The sequence below is a fragment of the Diadema antillarum genome, unplaced genomic scaffold (genome assembly GCF_040938485.1).
Source record: "Diadema antillarum isolate AM-2024a unplaced genomic scaffold, OU_Dant_1.0 scf00000050, whole genome shotgun sequence".
In the NCBI taxonomy this organism is placed as follows: domain Eukaryota; kingdom Metazoa; phylum Echinodermata; class Echinoidea; order Diadematoida; family Diadematidae; genus Diadema; species Diadema antillarum.
In genome coordinates, this window is record NW_027270939.1 from 1,150,759 (window position 1) to 1,172,496 (window position 21,738).

Here is a 21,738-nt window from a genome sequence, read left to right on the forward strand (position 1 = left end):
ACACTTCGACCACACCCAAAATGGCAAAATTTTCCATGCCACTGGTAACAATCCTCCGTTCTCTTCCAACTTCCTGCATAGCACAAAATGACAGCTGTCAGAAAACGACAAGTCCCACCATAACACTTCTGAAGTACTCCAACACAATGCAATCATTGCTTTCATACTCTACATGTTCAAATTTTTCATTAAATAATAAGATGCAAACATTTTATACTTTTTCTTCTTTTCGAACATTTCCTTTTAAAATCCACCCCACTTCACAAAATAAGAATAACTGTTTTTAAAAGTTGCTTCCAAAGTTAAGGGTTTTTTTTTTTCTTCCATTACTTTACTCTCGTCACATATTTAAATTCTCAAAAAAATCATGCGCTTTTCATGTAAAAAATAATAAATACCAAACGAATTCCTCAGTCCTCATTACTGAGTGATGCCAGATTGTAAGCCACTGCGAAAACTTCAAATTCAAAATCGAGCCCGCATGAATAAAGTTGCATACATCCCGCAAACACACACTGCCATCTTTGCAAAAGACAACCTCACATCACGGATCAAACTGTACAGTCCAACACAAATCCATCACTTTTCTTCCATGAAGTCCTTTCTGTTTATTGTAAATCTCGGGAGGTTATAGACATTTACCTTGCACTCTTCTCGGAGAAGCCTTGCCGATCTAAATCTTCAAGTCAATGAATTGCTCCTGGTCATCTATTCTTTTTCTGCGCTATTTCTTTGACAGTAAAAGTGGGTTGATCAGATATTTGGAAAGCAGTAACAAAGAAAGGTCTATCACCCCATACGACAATGCAAGCAGCCGTGTACTGCGTTTTGTAACCAGTAACTGTAAAATTACTTCAAGCTGTTGCATACATCACTATATGGTTTAGTGCAGCCCAAGTTCCAGATGCCACACCACATGAGATGCTATCTGCAGTATATTCTTTTTTTCACCTAACAGGCAGCACACCACACCTTGGCAACATTCACAAGCTCTGCTTACCAATGGTTTGAGTTCTTCCAAACTTCCCTCCATTTTTTTTAGCCCCCCCCCCTCCAAAAAAAAAAAAGGTACAAGTATTCAATCAAAGCACAACTTGAATGCATTGGCTTCAAGCACTGTTACGTAAAGGGAGATAAAAGGAAGAAATAAAAAAAGAAATCCAGTTGTCACAAAGTTCAGTGCACATGTGTATTCACATACACTTAACATTCAAATGGAACATCAATTTTCCCTACTGCAAATACGAAGTCCCATTGAGCACTCAAACCTGGTCTTGTGAGTGTGAGAATCAAGATTTGTCCTTGCCGGTGATTTCATTCCTTTTAATTCTTCTTCCTTTCAGTTCTTCTTCCTTTCAGTGAAACTGCCATCATTCCCACACGCATCCTCTCATACTTTACTGTTTCTCCATTCCTACCCTGTCATGACATCAACTCATCATCATCAATTCCACGTATCATTGCAGGCTTTGTCTGTTGGTAACATCTTCATCTCTGCAATATTTTTTTTTTTTTTTTGTGCCTTCACACAACACAAACACAGGGCACACCCATTTGCAATCTTCTGGACTGTGATTGTTATGGGACATGTCTATCTGACTTGCAAGCTAGGAGACTGAAGGTTACCTGTTGAAAAATCCTTAAAGTTCCCTTCCGTGAAACTCTTTTTATCACAAAATTCATGTTACACTTACAATTACCACAGTAATTCACCAAAGTGCTCCACCAAAAGTGTATAACTGCACTATTGTCAAGTTTTTGGTGTTGATCCTCAATTTTAAATGTCATTGCAAACTAATCTCTTTGGCCATGCGCAAGTAATTCATAGAGACAAACAGTGCTTACATTCATCTTGACAGTGATAAACATCCTATTCAGACTTCTAACACTGTTGATAGCAACATCCAGGCAATTAGGCAGCTTTGTATTAATTTCTTGAGGCCTGTAATCTTTCGATTTGTATGAGCAGACACAAGTCACATCTAATCAGATAAGAACCCAAATCATATGCAAGTGTTGTGTATGTTACGGGAGTTTAGAGTTCTTTGTGTCACGGTGGACGTGGAATGGTAACACTCGGGGGCTGGGCTCAGTGGGCCTGTAGGCTGCTCTTCTTCAGCGCTAGGTCCTTGACATTGAAGACCACCTTCTCTTTGTGCTGCTGGGGAGTGGAGGCCAGGCAGAATCTGATAGAGAAAGAATGAAGAAAGAGAGATGAAAAAAAAAGTGAACATCTTCCTTACTTTGGTTCTCTCCATCACACACAGATTGCTCACAACATAACCTTTTTGATCTATGAAGACTGCTTCAGCAGAGCACAAGAAATGAGATACTTGCTGACTCGTTACTGCCCTGGAATGTTTTCATCCTCATAGTTAATGAAACTGACTCTTGCAGAGGGAGCAAGCGGGGTTGTATTGTGGCATTTTGTAAAGTGTAAACAATATGCTAAAATAGTTCAAAATCATCCAAGGAATAACTTCCACACTTGAAATTCAATATGGCCAGCCTCCAAATCATTTCCTGGCATGAATGCTAAGTTTATTCAGTGTATTCAAAAAAAAAAAAAAAAAAAAAAAAAATCTGGCACATATCCACAGAACTTTCCACATCTTGATCTGATATGACTTTGGGACAAAATCTTTCAGCATCCAGTGACAGTCGGCCTCATTAAGCACGACGGCCTCTATTCACACATCAAATTGAGTGAGATTCAGAGATGCAACCAGGGAGACACTTCTGTGTTACAAGAAGTATATTAAAAATACCTCTGAAGTCGGGGAGACTTTGTGATCTTTGTCAAAATGTAAAGAGATTGTCTCTTTTGTTTTTGTCTTTTCAGGAAGCCTCCTGTATGATCATACAGACTTGGCAGCTCTCGTGTAGGATGTCTTCATAATTGAATACTTCCACAAAGCAAATGCTCACGTAAAAGACAGGGTCCAGATCAATTTGTTACTCAGAAAACTGGCAAACAGGTTGGCTAAATTTGCAAGAAAATGTTCTAGGTTTTTGAGAGACTTGCTTTATTGCTTGGGCAAACATTATTTAGGAATTCTGAGAATTCTCACCTCTTGAATGCCTCCAATTCTCTCTCTGTCTCATCCATTTCGTTCATGTCCACATTCTCTTTTGGGAGAAAGATCTCATCTGTTGAAAGAAGAGGCACAAACGCTTGTTAAATTACATCTGGGTTGAGAGGCGGAAGCGTGCAACATTCACAGATTTCATGCAGGGTTTTATTCCCTTCTGGTTCAGAACTACCATATCATAACAATTTGCTTCTATCTCTAGACATTTTTTGAGAGCTTGGCATGTGAGAATTTAACCCTTAGAAGTCTGAACACCTGGGGTAGCATATATTTCAACAAGACAGAAAATATGACTGCCTGCCCGGTTGTCAAACAACGCCAAGGTCATACGATATACAATTAAGTCACTAAAACAATTCCTTTACAATGAATTCTTACAGCCACAGAAAGTTTGAGGTATCCCACCCATTCAGGGTTCATATGAAAGACTAAACATGCTTGTCTAAAGTCAATATTACTAGTGTCTTCATTGGATTCTAACTGAAGAATATTCAGGTCTGTCATGACCTTCTAAGACAGAGAAGTCAAGATTAAGGATTCTAGTGCTCTTAACCTGCTGATGATTTCATTTTGCCTTTCCTGTATTTTGAGATGAGATGAATACTCACCGATGGATGCATTGGGGTTGTCAGAGGAGTTCTTCTTCTTCTTCCTCCTCTTGCTAGTGGTGCCGTTGCCATTGGATACAGCAGTCCCATTGGTCAGTGGTTCCTGGCTGCTTCCATTCTGTGAAGGCTGCACGTCCAGCTTGGTGTGATGGTTATTTTCAAGTTTCTTGCCCGCGGACTTTGCCTGTATTGCATCCCCCTTCTGCTGCACCTGCTCCCTGGTGGTGTTTGACAGGGAGCCAGTGCTCGCCCTCTTGGCAACGGTGGCATGTCCCGTCTTATGGTTGTGCATGTTTGTGCCATTCTGGGAACCTTGTCCCTGCAGAGATTTGACGGCGTTGGCCTTCCTCTGTTGAGGGTCATCACTCCTGGCAACGCCGATGCCATTCTGCTTGTTTTTACCATTACTGTTCTTAGTGCTGACAACGTTGGAACGGTGATTGTCGCCAGCACTGCCATTGAGACGCTTTTCCTGGGCAGCAACAGTCTTCCACGCGCTGCTCTCCTCTACTTTGGTGGACTTGTCACCCTTCTCCCTCTGTGCCTGCTGCTGCTTCTGCTGCTGGGGCTGTGCCAGGGGCTTGGGTGGCTCCTGTTGCCCCACTTGTTTGGTTCCGTTGCTCCTCTCGCGCCTCACTTGGGACTTGATGCACTCTTGGTTCTGGATCCTTTCCTGCTCCTCCTTCGCCCGGTCCACAGCCATCGATAAATCAACCGCCTGGACTAACGACGGTCCTTGCTTTCCTGCCCCATTCTGCTTTCCTTTGGACTTGCTCTCCAAATTCCTCGTGCCTGCATTTGAGGGCGTGCCGGCGTCGCTCGACGACTGGGGCGCGGTCAAACCTGTACCTTTCACTTTTTTCTTGGAATTGTCTGTTTTGGCTTTACCCTGACTTTCCAGTGATGGTGCAGATGGGGCTGGTTTGGTCTTGGAGGATGCAGCTGATGGTCTTGGCAATGCCGAGGATGTGGTTGGTGTGGTAGATGACGAGGCTGTAGGCTGGTGGAGAGATGCTACCACAGGTTGGTGAGGTGCAGCCTGCTTCGCTGCTTGGTGTTGCGGAAGTGGTGATGGTGCCTCTGTCTGTTGTTGCTGCTGCTGCTGCTGTAGTTTGCAGTTGGTGTTGTGACGTACAGCATCCAGCTGCTTCTCTCTCGTCACCTCTACATGGTGGTGATGGTGATGGTGGTGATGGTGGTGGAGAGACACTGGAACATGGACTGGGTTTTTGTGACCATTGTCGGGCACATGCTTAGCTTTCTCCTCAGCCTGTGACAAAGAGAGACATTTAAAATTTACAGACATGAGAGTTCATATCGCATGATGTAATGTACATGTATTTTTCATGCAAGTTATTCAGGGAATCAAATTGGGCAAGTGCTTAAATATTAATCAAGTCTTATCAATCACGTCTAATCAATCAAGTGTAGCTGAGCATGTTGTACATTATCATGCCATTCCCTCTTTTAGGGTGCAAAACACTCCACACCTCAGACAGGAAATGAACACAATACACACACATTCCCACTTCACACCCATCAAACAGCATGGTGATGTGGTGCATCCCATACGCATACATGTTAGAACAAAAGGCAAAACAGGTTTATCCCAATCACCCTGGCACATTAAGTCATTCCAGATGTACATCGTTACATTGGCAGTATAACCAGTGGAGAGTGGTCAGCGCAGAATTCCATGACACTCACAAAGTCTCTATATCAACACGACACTCTTCCTGATGTATGCGCATGTGAAAACTGTAAGACTCGTCTCATGATATTAAGTAGAATTCCATACTAAATGGGTATTTGTCCATGGTCTCCTGTAACTCACCTTTCTCTGTCTCTGCCTCTGCCGCTTGGCCGCCTTAGAGTTACTCTTGCTCTTTTTGGCGCCCTCAATGAACGAGAGCAAATCCTCCACAGTGCGGTCGTCGTTCTGCAGCAGTTCCGTGGCTGGTGGAGGCCTGACGGGTTCGTGAGAGGGTGAATGGTCCTTGGGTTGCTATGTGGAGAAATTGGTGAGAAAGTATGACTTAACATCTGTACCTTTGTATTTCAGAACAATCTTCCAAGAATTTAATGTCTGGCTGTTAACCCATCTTTACCACAGAAGATAATCATATAAATATACAGTGTATATAGATATCATAATTCTAATCTGTATACAAATGGAGTCAAGACATATATACTTAGAAGTTGTCCTTTCCTGTTTGGGCATCAGTACTACAAGAAACCTACATATTGAATAGATATTGAAGCCCTGTGAAGAATATCAATCGAGCCCTTGATGAGTTGATGCATGGAGCTTTAAAAGGAGAAACACTTCCACACATCTGATGGGCTGCTCTTGAACAATATGCTGTGAGCTGTGAGCTAAGGTGACATTGGATTCTATCAGTAAAATCTTAAAGGCTCTTCAATCTCTACTCTGCTTGTGAATGCACATTGCACTTCCATTGAGAACTGCCCTCATGATCGAAATTTCTATTACTTCTCACATGGACACTCAAGGAGTCAAAGACTTGTGTCAATTCAGAACCCATGGTTATTGAACGCAAAATTTGTAGTTGGCACGTGGCATCACGCAGTACAAATTATCCATGAGATGGTGCCTCCGAGAGCTCCCTAGACTTCAGTGCATCACTCCCATGACTCATTTACCTTTCTCTCCCTCAGCCTCAGCCGGAGTCTGTCCCTGATTTCAGTGTAGTTCCGACTCGTTGGTGCAGGTTGGGGCTGCAAGAGGGTAGAGCATTAAAGGATGTGTTAGTAACAACTCTCTGATAAACTGAATAACATACATCTACCCAGATCTTCCCAAATTACATTACATTAAGTTATTTGATGTGCTAATTATCATTTCTTAAAAGAAGGTATACGTGACATGGCTCATTTCTAACAGGAAACACTGTTTTATTCCAATGCCTGTCTGTTTTATGACACTAAAAATTGCACCGACAAGTGGGCTTCCGATGATATATTGTAAAACCAGAAATTTTGCATGCGTGAAACTCTTGCCAATTTTGCAAAGAAAGATTCGTAAAAGTAAATTCGTAAAAGTAAAATGCATGTGAAAGGTTTTTCCTACATAATGCATTGAATGCCAGTGGCAATTTGCAAAAGTTTCATTCCATGAAAAAGGCCGTCGGCTCAAAATCGTTTCATTCGGCAAATGTTTCCAGTTTTCCAGTAAGCCACAAATTTCTTTCTCTCCGTTGATATCTGTGTAAGACTTCCCTGTACGGGACCACTACAGTAGGTTGAGCCATGTTGCCGGAAATATGACGCAACCGACAAGTAACACACAGACACTAACGCTGGGTGAGACACATAGCTGTGCAATGTGATTTCCATCTTGGATTAAATGGAAATTTATGCAGTGAAGTTGAATAGCCACTAACTCAAACATTCGACTTTGGGGACAATTTGGTGACAATACATTGAAGAATGGCGGAGTCAAGAAGCATGCCAGTGAGCCACTTGATTCTGATGACACATTTACACAGGTCTGGTAAGCTTTGAGAAAGATATGACAACATACACCAGCCGAGTTCAGAATATTGCACAGTTGTTTGAGGACAAGAAGGGTGCAGAGTCATCCACGCCACTTTACTTTCATTACTACTCTCGTCCCTACACCTCACCGTCCCCATCCCACTCCCTCACCACCACCGTAACAAAAAGGGACAGCTACAACTGAAGAGTCTGGTATCACTCATGGTTTGCCAATGGGCACACACAAGGATGGCCAGATAATTTATCAATACAATTGCCTCACACCATTTTTACTTCGTTAGAACAATTGATAGTGGGCAATGACCAAAGACGCAACCTACCCCTTGCCCGAAGAATTCACAGTAGCAGCATTCGCAGTGCTTGGACTCTCGTTCTCTGGTGGTGCTGGAGGCGTTGGAGTCTTTGTCATCGTGGATGTCCTCCTCCTGGGTGTAGTTTGGAGTCTCGTAGTCTGGCTCACTGCTGTGGGTGGGAAAGAGCACGAAGGACGGGATCAAGATATTTTAATCTGGGTTCATTGCGTCAAATCCTTGGGCAGCCCATGAAAGCCCAGTGAGATACATCATCAGTTCTACAGAGGTTTGCCCAACAAGGTCTGCTTAAGCACTCTCTACCTTAACATAGAAAAACACAAAAGTAACTATTTTCTGATTGAACAGAATATGACAATTTTATTCTGACTAATATACATAGCTTTGGAGAAAAAATAAGAATCCTCCCTGCTGGCCAAACCTGACGTGTGACTATCAAGAGTTCTGCTCTGAAAAACATGCAAACCACAAAACTTGAGCAGACAGTTTTAATCCAATTACATTGAGCTCTGGTCATTTTTGCAAATGAAATTACTTGTCTGAAAATTGTTGATAGTAAACTGACTATTCTGGTAATAACAGAAGAATCTGCACTTCAGGAAACTAATTTATTTTGATGCAGGAGAATCTTCCTTCTTCCACTTCTGTGCTCAAGCAATATATCATCATCACAATTTGCAGGCGACAATCATGAAATACTTATGGACCATCCCACTCTTATAGACATTTATTTGAACAAAGATCTCTACAGAAAGTTTTTAGTAACATCAAACACAAATTTCTTTTGGATGTGGGCAGGAGACAGTGGGGAGAATGCCTTACCTGCACACACTAGCCGAGGTTGGGGTGCTGTTGGCGGTCTGCATGGAGCTATTACATAACCCTGCACCCGAGCCCAGTATGCTGGAGGAGTGAGAGATGGGGTTGTGGTGGGAACACGGCTGAAGCTGCTGCTCGCTCAGGTAATCTGCATGACATCAAAGAACCAACAAACATCAGTAAAAATGTTTGCAGATCATTCATGCTAAGTCGTCTCATGTTCAGCAACAGACATTGTGCACATGAAAATGGACAGCTGTTGACAGAAGACTGCAGTTTGTATTCTGGGCAAATACTGTAAAGCAAGATATTTCGTGTCATGAAATGTTTGCGAATAGGAGCCGGTGGCTTTTTCGCAGCATGAAATTTTCTCGAATTGCCACAGGCATTCAATGCATATAGTGTAGACAAGAACGTTTGCGTGTAATTCAATTTTACGAATCTTGGCTCTCGCGAAATTAAAATGCACGCTAACATTTCTGGTTTTAAAGTAACCTATCCTGTAGTTGTTGCTGTTTCCCAACAATTAAACATCCATTCTGGTTGCAGTATAACCTTGTAAAAGATGCAGGACATGAACTCACCAGGTACCCTGATGACTGGCTCCGCAGGGAGTGCTTCTTCCCCACTCGGACTCTTCTTCTTCTTTCCCCCACTGGGTGCCTGTTGCTGCTGCTGTTGGAGGTGGTGTACATCAGCCATATGAATGCCAGCATTCTGCAGCTGCAGCCCCGCCCCCGGAGCTGCCAACATGTTGGGCGTCACCAACCCCTGCTGGGTCAGTACACCCTGGCTGAACTGCTGCGCCAGCGCCTCGGAAGTGAGTGAGCCTGCAGCTATCGCATCAGCCTCCTGCAGTAAGGGTGGGAAGAACCGGTTGTTGTTTGGTATCTTGGGTACTGTGGGGAGATTGTGCTTGGCACATAGCTCCTGCGCCTGCCCAAGGATCTTCCCTTTCCCGATGCCGTCGTTGTGCAGTTGTTGGCCGTGTGGCAGCCGGTGCTGCTTCGTCCACTCGCTGAGGGGTAGCGAAGAGATGCTGCCCATCACTCCACTGGAGTCGTGACCATGCTTCCTGCCCTTCTCCTCCTTAGTTGCCTTGCTCTCCGCCTCGTGATGTGCCTGGTGTACTGATGCTTGCTTGGACTGGAGTGTGGCCTTGACACTCTGGACGAGGTCAGGCGCATCCTCATGGCTGTAGTGGGCATGGGAGTGTGAGTGGGAGTGCAGAACCATCTTCGCACTCTCGTAGGCACTGTTCCAGTCACTGTAGGCCTGGAGGCCGTCCGTGGTATCCAGGTTGAGCTGGAATGCTTGCTGGGAGTGGTTGGGAATCTTGGTGGGCTTCTGGGAAGCCATGTTATAGAGGTGTGGGTGGATGAGAGGGTGTTTGGCAGTGATGCCGTGATGACTGAGGTCTAGTGGTTGGTGGTTTGGGAGGTTTGGATAGAAGAGGTACGAGGGCTTGTTGGGCAGGGTATTCTTGTCCCCAATGTTGGCCGTCATTGTGGTAGTAGCAGGGAGATGAGAACTGAGGTTGGCAGTACAGGCGTGACACTCACAGGGTCGACTATTGGAAATGTAAGAGTCCTGCACAAAGAAACCCAGCAAATAATAGCAGTCAAAACCCCTGAAGTTAAAACAAATATGGCCTTGCTGTATTCAACAATACATTTCTTTGAAATTGAGAGGTTTATCTACAGATGTGAGAAATCCTTTGGCTGGCATAAAAACACACCCTTGCACAGGTTTCACTGCAGGAAGTATTAACAACCTCTTGCATGAATGATCAACAAGAAAACATCTTTTCACTGATATGGAAACTTTTTAAGATAGATTTGTAAATGCGAAGACAGATTTGTATTGACTGGTTACCTGAATATTTAAGTTCTAAATATGTAGTGATACTCATTTTGGAAAGGGTACAGAGACACAATGTGGATTTGTAATAATCATCAGCTACATTTCATGCCTTCATTGGTCAAAATTACAGTCACTCTAGAGAGACCAAGATTATGCATTTCCATTAACATGATCATGAACATGATGAATCTGTGATGATTATTTCCAAAAGTATACAATTTTTAAAACTCACTGAAATCCCAACTGGGCGGCTTAATGCATTCTGTAATTGTGTTGGGGACCACAAGTTAATCTTCTCGGACATAAAAATTCCTCAGATTGTGCCACAACTACAGAATAATCATATTTCTCATCTTCAAACATCTGCTTGAGATTGCCTCACTTGGTCAAGAATTCTGGAGTTGCATCGAGAGAAATTCTCTGGCAGAAAAAAGTGACAATCAAAAGCTTGATATGCAGAGACGCACTGGTCCCCACACAAAAATTTATCACAAATTTTGAATGAAAAGCGGCATTAAAGGCCTGGTAGCATGGGGATTCATGGGTGGCCCATTTCATTCACTGCCCACCAGGGTACATTAAACAAGAGACCCGCGGGTCTAGCGCTCACCTGAGTATCGCAAGTTCACCTTTCACGCAGTCACTAATCTAAATTATTCACAGCTCTACCAAAATTTGACCAGGCATTCTCAAGTAGAAGATGAAAATGTACAATAAGGGCCCAATTTTTTTAAGATTCCTTAATTTGGGGGGATTGGGGGCCCCCTGGGGCCCTCTGGGTGGGGCATGGTGCCCATTTTGATAAATTGAGATCCTGACCCCCTAGGGATGCTACCTGCCAAGTTTGACAAAAATCCATCATGAGGTTTTCAGGAAGAAGATGAAAATGTACAATTCAGGCCCCCATTTGGACCTTTCCAACCACCACCCCCCCCCCCCCCTACCCAAGAGGGGCACCCCTGGATCTCCTATGAACAAACTTGAAACTACAGTCATTAATGTACTCACTCATAGTATTATCTCAGCTCTATATATAACTTCTGATTCTAGAGAAGATTTATAAAGATTCCTTCATTTGGGGGATTTGGGACCCCTGGGGGCCCCCTGGGTGGGGCATGGTGCCCATTTTAACAAATTAAGATCCTAACCCCCTAGGGATGCTACCTGCCAAGTTTGGTGAAAATAGGTCATGGGGTTCTCAAGAAGAAGATAAAAATGTACAATTTAGGCCCCATTAGGACCCCTCCTCACCCCCTCCCTCCCCTGGGTCCCAAGGGGGGCACCCCTGATTCTGCCATGAACAAACTTGAAACTACAGTCATCAATGTACTAACTCATAGTATTAACTTAGCTCTATCACTTCTGGTTCTAGAGAAGAAGATTTGTGCGGATATTCCTTAATTTTGGGGGGTTTGGGCCCCCTGGGGGCCCCCTGGGTGGGGCATGGTGCCCATTTTCACAAATTGATTTCCTAACCCCCTAGGGATGCTACCTGCCAAGTTTGGTGAAAATGGGTCATGGGGTTCTCAAGAAGACGATGAAAATGTACAATTTAGGCCCCATTAGAACCCTTCCCCACCCCCTCCCCTGGGTCCCAAGGGGGGCACCCCTGATTCTGCCATGAAGAAACTTGAAACTACAGTCATCAATGTACTAACTCATAGTATTAACTTAGCTCTATCACTTCTGGTTCTAGAGAAGAAGATTTTTACAGATTCCTTAATTTTGGGGGGTTTGGGCCCCCCTGGGGGCCCCCTGGGTGGGGCATGGTGCCCATTTTAACAAATTGAGTTCCTAACCCCCTAGGGATGCTACCTGCCAAGTTTGATGAAAATCGGTCTTGGGGTTTTCAAGAAGAAGATGAAAATGTAAAAAGTTTACGCACGACGCACGACGGACGACGCACGACGGACGACGGACGACGGACGACGGACGACGGACGACGCACGACGCACGACGCACGACGGACGCCGGACGAAGGGCGATCGCAATAGCTCACTTGAGCCTTTGGCTCAGGTGAGCTAAAAACCAAGAATAGCACCGGTCAGCAAATATGTGCATCAAAGCATGCGCTCATCTGTAATGGTCGACTCCAGTCAATTCTTTGGCTGTGTGTATTGATACACAGAGATTAGTAAAAAAGGTGTATACAAGTTGTTCCGGAGATTCTCGAATATGTCCAAGTCAAACTAGCCTTCCCAGTCCATGGTATCCCTACTCTACCTGGGGGGTTTCATAAAGCTGTTCTTAAAGTTACGAATGACTTACGAACAACTGGTGATCAGTTCCTGTGCTTAATTATTGAAATTCTGATAAGTATAGCACATCAGAAGTGATCACCAGTCATTCGTAACTTTGAGAACAGCTTTATGAAACATCCCCCAGGTCTTTTAACTCTTCCATACATGACAAAACTATCTTGCATGGCATGCAAACTTTGATCAGCATTGTGGAGGACAGGGCTGGTGGCTCACCTTTTTCAAGTCCCCACCACCAGTCTGCCTCTCCCCGACTTGCCCCGGGGAAGCCGCTCGGCAGTCTGGCCTGCCCCTCCCTCTTGACTGGTTCTGGCCATGCCGTCTCTCCCCATCCTCGTCATCTTCCTCCTCCTCGAAGGCGTTCTCGTGGGACGGTGAAGGGGACGACTCTGAGTCGAGGTCGTCGGAGTCATCCGAGTCTTCGCTCCGCGGAGAACAGAAGCTGTATCGTGAGTGAACAAGGTGATACAACTACTCTCTTATCTGCTCTTTCAACACCCTTAAAGGTCCTGTTACCTTTGGGAGCAGTGACTGAAAAAATGTTCAAGATATTACATTTGATGCATATGTGTAGGTCTGTCGTGTCACAAAACATCCTACCATACAAAAGTTTTGAAATAAAGCCTAAAATATAAGGAGATATCAGTATTTTTCTCACTAAACCATAACTGTAGACGGTTTATAGTCTGGAAACTTTTTATTATAACTATTGTTCACATTTTGTGTATTTAACAATACTTATCATCGGTTATGCGGATGTAAATTTTTACAGTGGTTGTTTCTAGCCATAACTCACATTTTAGATTTATTTTAAAGCAATAATGCTGCATTTTTGTTTCTTCTGCAAATGGTAAATTATGCCTATAAGAGAATGGCGAGTTGTATACATCTCCAAGAATTTGCCACTCGCCGTAATTTCGTTGAATACATATGAACTATGAAGTTTATCATCAGAATGACACTCAGTAACCTCTCTACAGCATAGCATTTCTTGTTTTTAGAATACACAAATTGTACATCTTTATCTGCTCACAGCTGTTCTTTTTTCAAACGCTGTATGTGTAATGCGGTCTCTTTCATTTCCACTAACAAAAAACACACAATCACAAAATTGATAACGATAAATGAATTAATAAAAAAAAAACACCTAAAGTAATTTCCTCGCACATTGCAAAAAGCAGTAAGCTCATCTTAAGCGTTACACTCCATTTGATATAGGGGTGATTTGGCATATTTTGGCCCCTACATGTGTGGATCCATAGAATCGGAGATGGCTTGACTCACCCCGACGAGATGAGATCGTTCCGAGAGAAGATGGGGATGACTTCCTCGCTATCCTCCTGAGAGGAGCACTCGGAGGAGGTTGTGGAAGACAGGTCGGGGGGATTGATGGACTGGAAAAATGTGTCCAGGGTCGACAGCTGACCGCCGGGAGCCGCCTCGGTCAGCCGCTTGAGGCCAATCTCCTCGTAGAGGTCAGGGGTGAAGAGGCTGGACGTTATGCGATTCAGGCTGCAGTCATCACATAGGCACCTTGTTAAAAGGAGAGAGAGAGAGAGAGAACAGTTACTGTATACGCCGTTATTTTCGCGTGCTTCGAGCTGATCGCGAAATTAAAGACACGCGAAAATATTACCTCTTCATACCTTGTGTACAAATTGATGACAAAATGCATCCAACGCTGGCCGGACCTGAACGCGGCTGTTACACCGGCCAGTACGTACACATACTATATTCCACTGTATTACTAGTACGTACGCTACAGTACGTACGCTACGGTGCGACTGATTGTGGAAGTGCAGCACGATGCTAAACATGCATTAAAATGTGCAATAATCTCCGTGCTACGTTACCCTACGCGAACGAAAACTGGCTCGACGTGGTTTATGGGTGAGGCCTAGGGATGCATGTAGCCCGACCCGACACCGTGTGCGCAGGATGCATGTTAGCCCGACCAGACACCGTGCGCGGCTAGCGCGACACTTGTGTACACGTACAGCGACAGGGCCGTGTATAATCGGATGCATGTAAAACTTTCGCTAGCGCTAGCGCAGCTCTGAAACTTTGTCGTCTATCTATTTGTTGCAACATTTGGTAGGTACTGAGTACTTGTGAATGCCATAATTGTTTCATTTTATAAATCTTCTACCGTGTCTTTTCTATTTTCATGTTTGGGAAGTCACAATGCAAATGGAAAAACGTTACGAGTTTGTTGGCAAGTGTTTGAACGTGTTTCTCGGGCTTGGCAGTAGACCCTACTACTACTACTTAGTATCAATCGTGAATTTAACAACACGCGAAAATGCCACTGATACCGTGATTCGCGAAAATATCTGTACGCGAAAATATTGGCGTATACAGTAGCTTTGACTGTGTACACATGACCCAACATCCCACAACTTGTTGAGAGGAGCCTATATCGGCGTAAATAAGCACCGATTAATCAGTGTTTTCATAGAAGCCATGATAAAAAAGCAAAGGAATACATACTTGGCTCGATTCAAACCAACGATCCAATGGATAAGATGCCTGTCCAGTTACCAGAAGATTGTTGGTTCAAATCCAGCCCGAGTATGTATGCTTTTGAGTTTTTCATCATGGCTACTACTAAAACACTGATTAATCAGTGCTGATTTAAATCGATGTAGGCAATGGGTCAATGAATTGCAATAAAAACAGCTCGATGCAAGAATTCATTAATTTAAATGTTGAGACTGGTTTTGAACAAGGATGTATGAAAGCCTGTTTCTTCAGAGTCTGAAATGGCAACTACAATGGATACTACAATGATACACAGAAGTTACGACTTGGGCACCGTGATTAACACATATTACTGTTTTCAAGGCCCATCACCATAGAATGTAACAGTAACTCAGAGGGCTGTGAAACAGTCTAGATGAGTTTACATAGGTATCATGGTGTTGAAATTGGTTGTCACTGGAAAGATAGCAGCCTGGCATATATTATCATACTTTTTTTTCTTAGTTTTAAAATGACATACCTTAATAGTTTCTTTGGTTTAATAAATACCAAACTTTGAAGACAAAATGCTTAGGAGGTTTCACCACCGTGTCAAATTGAAGGATCTTATGCCCCGAAACCTAAAGGAGTCCAAGTAGTAGACACTGACATCTATCAATCTATTCAATTTCACTTCCTACTGGCAAACTCACTTTTTCTTGGTCGAGCCCTTGTGGTTCATCGTGGCGTCGTGCGGGCTGCCTCCGTTTCCCATGTGACCAATCAGAGCTGAGTGACTGTGAAACATGCTCCTGCTGTTTGCAGCCTTGGAGGCATCGGAGAAGAGCGGGCATGATTTGGATGACGACACACCCACATCCCACGAACGGTTCAGTGCATCCTTCCCTTTATACAATTCCTGTTTTGAGTCACACACAAAAAATAAAATCACATAAATTTACAGCAATGTGCAAGGCATACCTATATAAGAGACAAACCGTTCTTCAATGGCTAGCACTGAGCCCTCTGAAACTTTTAATATCCTACCCTTGCATGCTCAAATCATTCTACAATGAGTAAAATTTATATCACATATGCATAGCCTATTTGGCACACTACATACAACGTACTAACACAACATTGCAGGCAGTACAAACGTTAAAATAATAGGCTAATACCTGAACCTTGAGCGAGTACCAAAGTGTGATGTCATAGCAATTCATCGCCATGAGAACTGGTTCTTAACAATCTAACCTAGCCCAAATATCTGTGAGCACTATTGCTGCTAACCATGCTCACACCTGGTTCCAACCAAAGCTAAAACAAAAGATTGTGACATCATCCCTTTGGTACACTCTACTATACAGTTCAGCTATGTACATGCAAGTAAGAAACTCGTCAAAAATTTTGAGTCCAAGTTCAGATTTTTCCCATCCACGTAATATTCATTCAAACAGGAGTGCCACAAGAGGTAGCTTTTAATCTGCAAATCATGGAATATTCTTTTCGAATATTTTCCCCATGTCATGTGTTGCCTAGATGTATGTCTATCTTCAGAGCTGACAGCTATGAAATATGGCAAAATGCCACTAATATCAGGACAATAAGGATAGAGATTACTGAAAGGCAACAATGTTGATAAATTCAGCTGTCATAAAGATGAATGTAAATGTTGTTTGGGGAAGAAATCAAAAGATTTCTCACTGACTAGAGGCAAGTTAATGGCTGTACAGTCAACCGGAATGTCTCTGCATTCTCATTTGTTCATCATATATATCACCAAAGTATGGCCTTTCATCAAGATGCAAAAATGAACAAAGTACAGTAGCCTTCGACTTAACCACTGCGACTTACACGGCAAATAATCATTCATTTTTCACTACCCTGCCTGCCAAATCACATTATCACTAAACGTTTCCACCTGAAAAATGGCTGGAAATGACCTCTTGTGGTGAAAGTACAGTAACCATTGCTTTGACCTAAAACCCTAACAACCTATGTAGGTAATATGTTTGTACCTTTTTCTAACAAATCATATTACCAATGAAAGTTCCTAACTGAAGTTGCAGCTGAATAATGTAATTTCTAGCCAGAGTTTCAGTGACCTTTGATCTTTGACCTTCAGGGATTGTGCACCATGTTCAATTAGCACAGAAACTTTATGTGTACCATACCTGGACCTGGTATCACAAAAACACACTGAATAGGCTTTTTTCTTCCTACATGAGACCATCGTCTGGGTGGGACGGACGGACAGATAAAGGAATGTTTCTGTTACCCCTCTCGGTAGGGAGTAATTCCAATATTGATAAGCCTTTCCCATATCATATGAAAGGGATAGTATAGTTTTGGTTGAGATGGAGCTTCAGGTTTCCAAATTTTTTGTGAGATGAGGAAACTTCTTACGAAATATAAAAGAGCATGTAATTCTTAGAGGAATTCAAAGTTTATTCGATGAAAATTGGTTTTGAAATGCCTGAGATATCCATAAAGAGCGATCCTAATAAAAGGTGGGACCCATCTTTTATTAGGATCCCATTGTTTCACTTTGTTTTTGGATATCTAAGCCATTTCAAGACCAACTGTCATAAAATAATCTTTGAATTCCTCTTAGAATAAATGTATGCTCTTTAACATGTCATCAGTGTTTTCTTAGTATCTCACAAAAAGTTAAAAACTCAATCCTCATCTGCACCAATACTATACCCTCCCTTTAATAAGGATGTGGGGAAAGGGGTGAAAGAACTGAGATAGCGCACCTGTTCGTCGGTATAATCCTCGATGAGCTGCTGGCAGTCCCTCCACACCACGCCTACCACCGACATATCATTGTCAAACTGAAGATACCTATTACAAGAAAAGTCGGAGAGAAGAGAGTGGAGGAGCCGTCATCAGCACACACATTCAGTGCATGATCCTGCTACAGCTTCCCAAATACATTATATACTTCATGAGCATAAAAATTTGTGAATTAGGACTTCCATAATCATGATTTTCATATACTCTCATGGAAATCATGGACCACGGGCATTGTTCTTTTTTCAAGAGCGAGAGAAAGCAATTTCCTATATTGGAGATGATAAACATTATATTTGTGTTGGAGGGATGCAGTATTTTGGCATATTGTTATTTCAGGAATATCACTCACAACTCATGAAATTCATAGAAATATGGCCACCATGAAATATATGGCGTATTGACCGATTCTGTGACGCGCTATGTGTATTTTTAAAATGGGCAGCGCCATTACGCGGTGTCTTAGCCGACCCCCCCCCCCTCCCCTCTCCCCCACCCCTCTACCTACGTTAGCACGCGCGCAGAATGAAAAACTGATGCATGGTTGCTTTAGCCAATGGGCGTCTCGTACTGAGTGCGCGAATGCTTGCTTAGTGCGCGAACCTTTGTTACAAGTGCGCGATAAACATGTTGCCCGGGGGGTGGGGGAGAGCAGGGGGGGTCAGCTGAGACACCTCATGGCTGCGCCCAGTGCCATAAAATGTCTGCTGCCCTCAACGAACCCGAATCGGTCAATACCCGTATTCACATTGCATTCTTGACCAAAATAAAACTATCTATTACTTATTCCAAATAGAATTATACTATGTTTTGAAGGGGGAAAAAAATTATCATTGACACCAGTTTGATAACACTTGGGCCATGGGACATTTAAAACAACAGAGTTTTGCTTGTAGGAGTAAAAGTGACAATTCTTGAAGAAGACCCTTCGGTCACAGTTCATGTATGACACTACATAGTCAGAACATGTCCTGCCAACCTTGCTACATTTTGGAGCCTGCCAAGTCACAAACATACCCTACTCCACATCTGCACTGGGCAATCATTCAGAGCCATCTTGACCCCCTTTTTTCTACTCACCTCTGGAGGAGGCTAGCGTAGCTCTCCTCCAAGTATGGCTCCTTCTGATTGGCCACGGCCCTCAGCTGCTTGATGAGCGTGCCCAGGTTGTCATGGAGACCAGGCTCCATGTAGATGAGCGAGTGAAACAGGTGCTTGTTGTGGAGCGGCCATGTCAGGTTAAACTTGTGCAGGTGTTCCTTTTCCTGAAAGGGTACACAACGATGGTATTTACATCAAGAAGCAAGACACAGCCAAATGCTGTACATAACCACACCAAAACAAGGCTTATTTTGTTCTGTGATATTAAAGGGTTAACCCTAGTTTGCTAAAACTAAGGAAATACTTCAAACAGAAATGGGTTCCTTGTAAAAGAAAATGATGAATCCTTGCCATTATCATCATCCAAGTACTGCCAGAGAGGCATTTTATGAAGCATTCTGTCAGATATTTTATTTCTGATAGCCTGTTATAAGCTACTGAAATCTTTACACCTGATAAGCTAAGAGCACATTTGCTTCCTGAAATGTTTCCCAGGTATCCACTCATACACCTAGGTCACAAGGGCTGGAGTTCATAATGCATCCTTGGACAGAATGTAGGCTTGGCTAAGATTCCAACCAAGGGTCTGTGAGATGGGTGAATGAGTGCACCACCTAATTGACCATATCCCAGTCCTCCCTTCCATGTATGGGGTCATAGGAGCTTCGTAATATGACTGCTAGCTCAATGCCACTCACCAGTTCTTCGAGAATAGCCAGAAGGGTCTGGGCGGCCGAGCACAGGGCCGCGTACTCCTCCAGGAGCATGGTGATGAACTGCTTGGCCAGGGGCGGGGTGCGGAAGCCCCCTTCCAGCTGCTTGAGGAGACGCTCCCGCATCTCCTTGATGAAGTCCTCAACCTCGGCTTCCAGGCAGAGGTAGAGGAGGTGTGGGTCGTGGGCGCACAGCCGGTGCACCAGCTCCTTCATGCGTGGAAGACTCAGCTTGGTGGTGCTCTCCTCACCTGCACATTGGATTTGGGTTGCCAATATCAGATATATATAATTCATCCACCACATTAATGATGACATGAAGACACCCACATCTCATCCACTTGAGTGGCTCAGTAACAAGTAAGTTTCCCCTGAACATGCACCGAGATTAGTAAACACTCTGAAAAAGTGTGAGGAATATTGCACAATTTAAAGATTTTTTTTTTTTTTTTTTAGTTTTGGTTAATTCTGTATGCTATCTTCTCTTGATGGGAACACTTCAACAATATGCGATGTTACAGTAGTAAAACAATATATAAAAACAAAAAGAAACAAAAAATACAGAAGGAACCCTTTTCTTCAATTTTTCAAAGTGTTACACAAATTTAAATGCAGTTTATCTGCCTACCATGAAAAGAATTTGAAGGCAATATCATGATATGGGCTGGCCTTGAGGGGATACAACATTTACGATATTACGATTCTATGAGGGCAATGTCGTATTCCCCGAATGTAGCCCATCCATATCATTATTATTACCAATTTTCAACGTCTTGAGCAATATTAGAATTTAGTGCTAGGTTAACAGTTTACATATTCCATACAACATATTTCCACTCAGTCCCAGTTCGAGCTCTACACCACTGCGCTGCATCCATACCATGCATGCACACATACACAGTTTAGGCAAGCCGCGGCATGCATACGTGTACAGTGCACACAGTCACACAGAAGACAGCTGCAGTGATTGTCTCCTTTTTAACGTGCTAACATATGAGAAATTGCCCCTGTCGCGAAACTCTCATCAACCACAAACCTTCATCATCCAGTGCTCAAGTGCCCGGATGCTATATTCCCCTCTCTCTTTAAAACATGGAAATCCCTTAGGCTTTCGTACAAAGAAGAATACAAGAAATATGCCTTTTTCTCACAGCTGGCACTTAATATAAGGGGAAACGATTTTGCAAAACCACAGCTCAGATGTCTGATGTGGGTAACAATATCTCTTTCTCATCCAGGTGATATTTCACAGCTGTTCCATCCAGTTCTCACAGGTTGTGTAACAAATACCAGAAGTTTCTTACCACAGGCCTAGCACTAAATAGAAAGGTATAAAAATGACCACATCCTACTTTCTGTTTTGACACAACTTTCTTAACATTCTTTCCATAAACATTTGAAAATCTTGATTGGAGTAGTTTACTGCAGTCTTTCATTATGCTGCGTGTATATTTGGTGGCTGTTACACAAATAACATAATTGAGAAATTCCATACAGCATGGACTACAATGCTCTATCCATCACTTGTAGCTAGAATCATCATCATACATGAATTGCAATAGGAACAATGGATGGAATGCAATGAAGTGAAGCCATGTGTTCCTCACCTGTGAGGGAGGTACCGGCCTCCCAGTACACACATCGAACCAAATGACTCAGCTCTGTCCAACACTCCCCAAGCTGCTGGCGCGAATGCTCCTGCTCCGCTGCGATCTCCCTCCGCTCCCGGCACGGCTCGCACTGGCACGGTCCATCACCTATGCCTCCTGCAACAGCACTGCCTCCTCCTCCTACTCCTCCCCCACTCCCAGCCCCACTTCCCACCTTGCTGGTCACAACTGAGGACACAGAGTCCCCTGCCCCAGGGGACGTACTAAATGTCACATCAAAATTCTGCAGACCGGGGTACAGTGGGAGTGTAGGTGGTAGCAGAAGCTCCTGCGATGTGGACAAATTCAAAAACAGGAAACACCATATTATCGTATCATAATGTGAACATTTAGTCTTACGAATTATGTTGCTAAATGATGATTTATTGATGAGGATTAATACCATAAATATCCTGTTCCTATTCAAATTCAGTTCAAATTTGAATCAAAATAGCAGAATGCAATACATCAGCCCAATCAACTACACTGTATTTATTCAGAATGTACAATACCAACCTAAGTCATCATACTCAATGCTCTTTGTATGGA

At 43.3% G+C, this 21,738-nt stretch overlaps 1 protein-coding gene across 1 annotated transcript in view; it reads right to left on the minus strand.

Annotated features, from left to right (window-relative positions):
• Positions 1-2,089: 2,089 nt before the first annotated feature.
• Positions 2,090-21,738, minus strand: part of LOC139715558 (uncharacterized) — a 46,788-nt gene continuing 27,139 nt past the window's right edge. The window contains exons 5-19 of the mRNA XM_071627120.1: positions 21,148-21,478; positions 19,526-19,791; positions 18,807-18,991; positions 17,690-17,777; positions 15,644-15,849; positions 13,755-14,003; positions 12,687-12,912; positions 8,934-9,939; positions 8,353-8,497; positions 7,540-7,681; positions 6,365-6,439; positions 5,535-5,705; positions 3,701-4,970; positions 3,072-3,150; positions 2,090-2,186 (exon numbers count right to left, since the gene is read on the minus strand). Of these exons, the coding sequence (XP_071483221.1) occupies positions 2,090-2,186; positions 3,072-3,150; positions 3,701-4,970; positions 5,535-5,705; positions 6,365-6,439; positions 7,540-7,681; positions 8,353-8,497; positions 8,934-9,939; positions 12,687-12,912; positions 13,755-14,003; positions 15,644-15,849; positions 17,690-17,777; positions 18,807-18,991; positions 19,526-19,791; positions 21,148-21,478 (4,536 nt within the window). The remainder of the gene's footprint in view (positions 2,187-3,071; positions 3,151-3,700; positions 4,971-5,534; positions 5,706-6,364; positions 6,440-7,539; positions 7,682-8,352; positions 8,498-8,933; positions 9,940-12,686; positions 12,913-13,754; positions 14,004-15,643; positions 15,850-17,689; positions 17,778-18,806; positions 18,992-19,525; positions 19,792-21,147; positions 21,479-21,738) is intronic.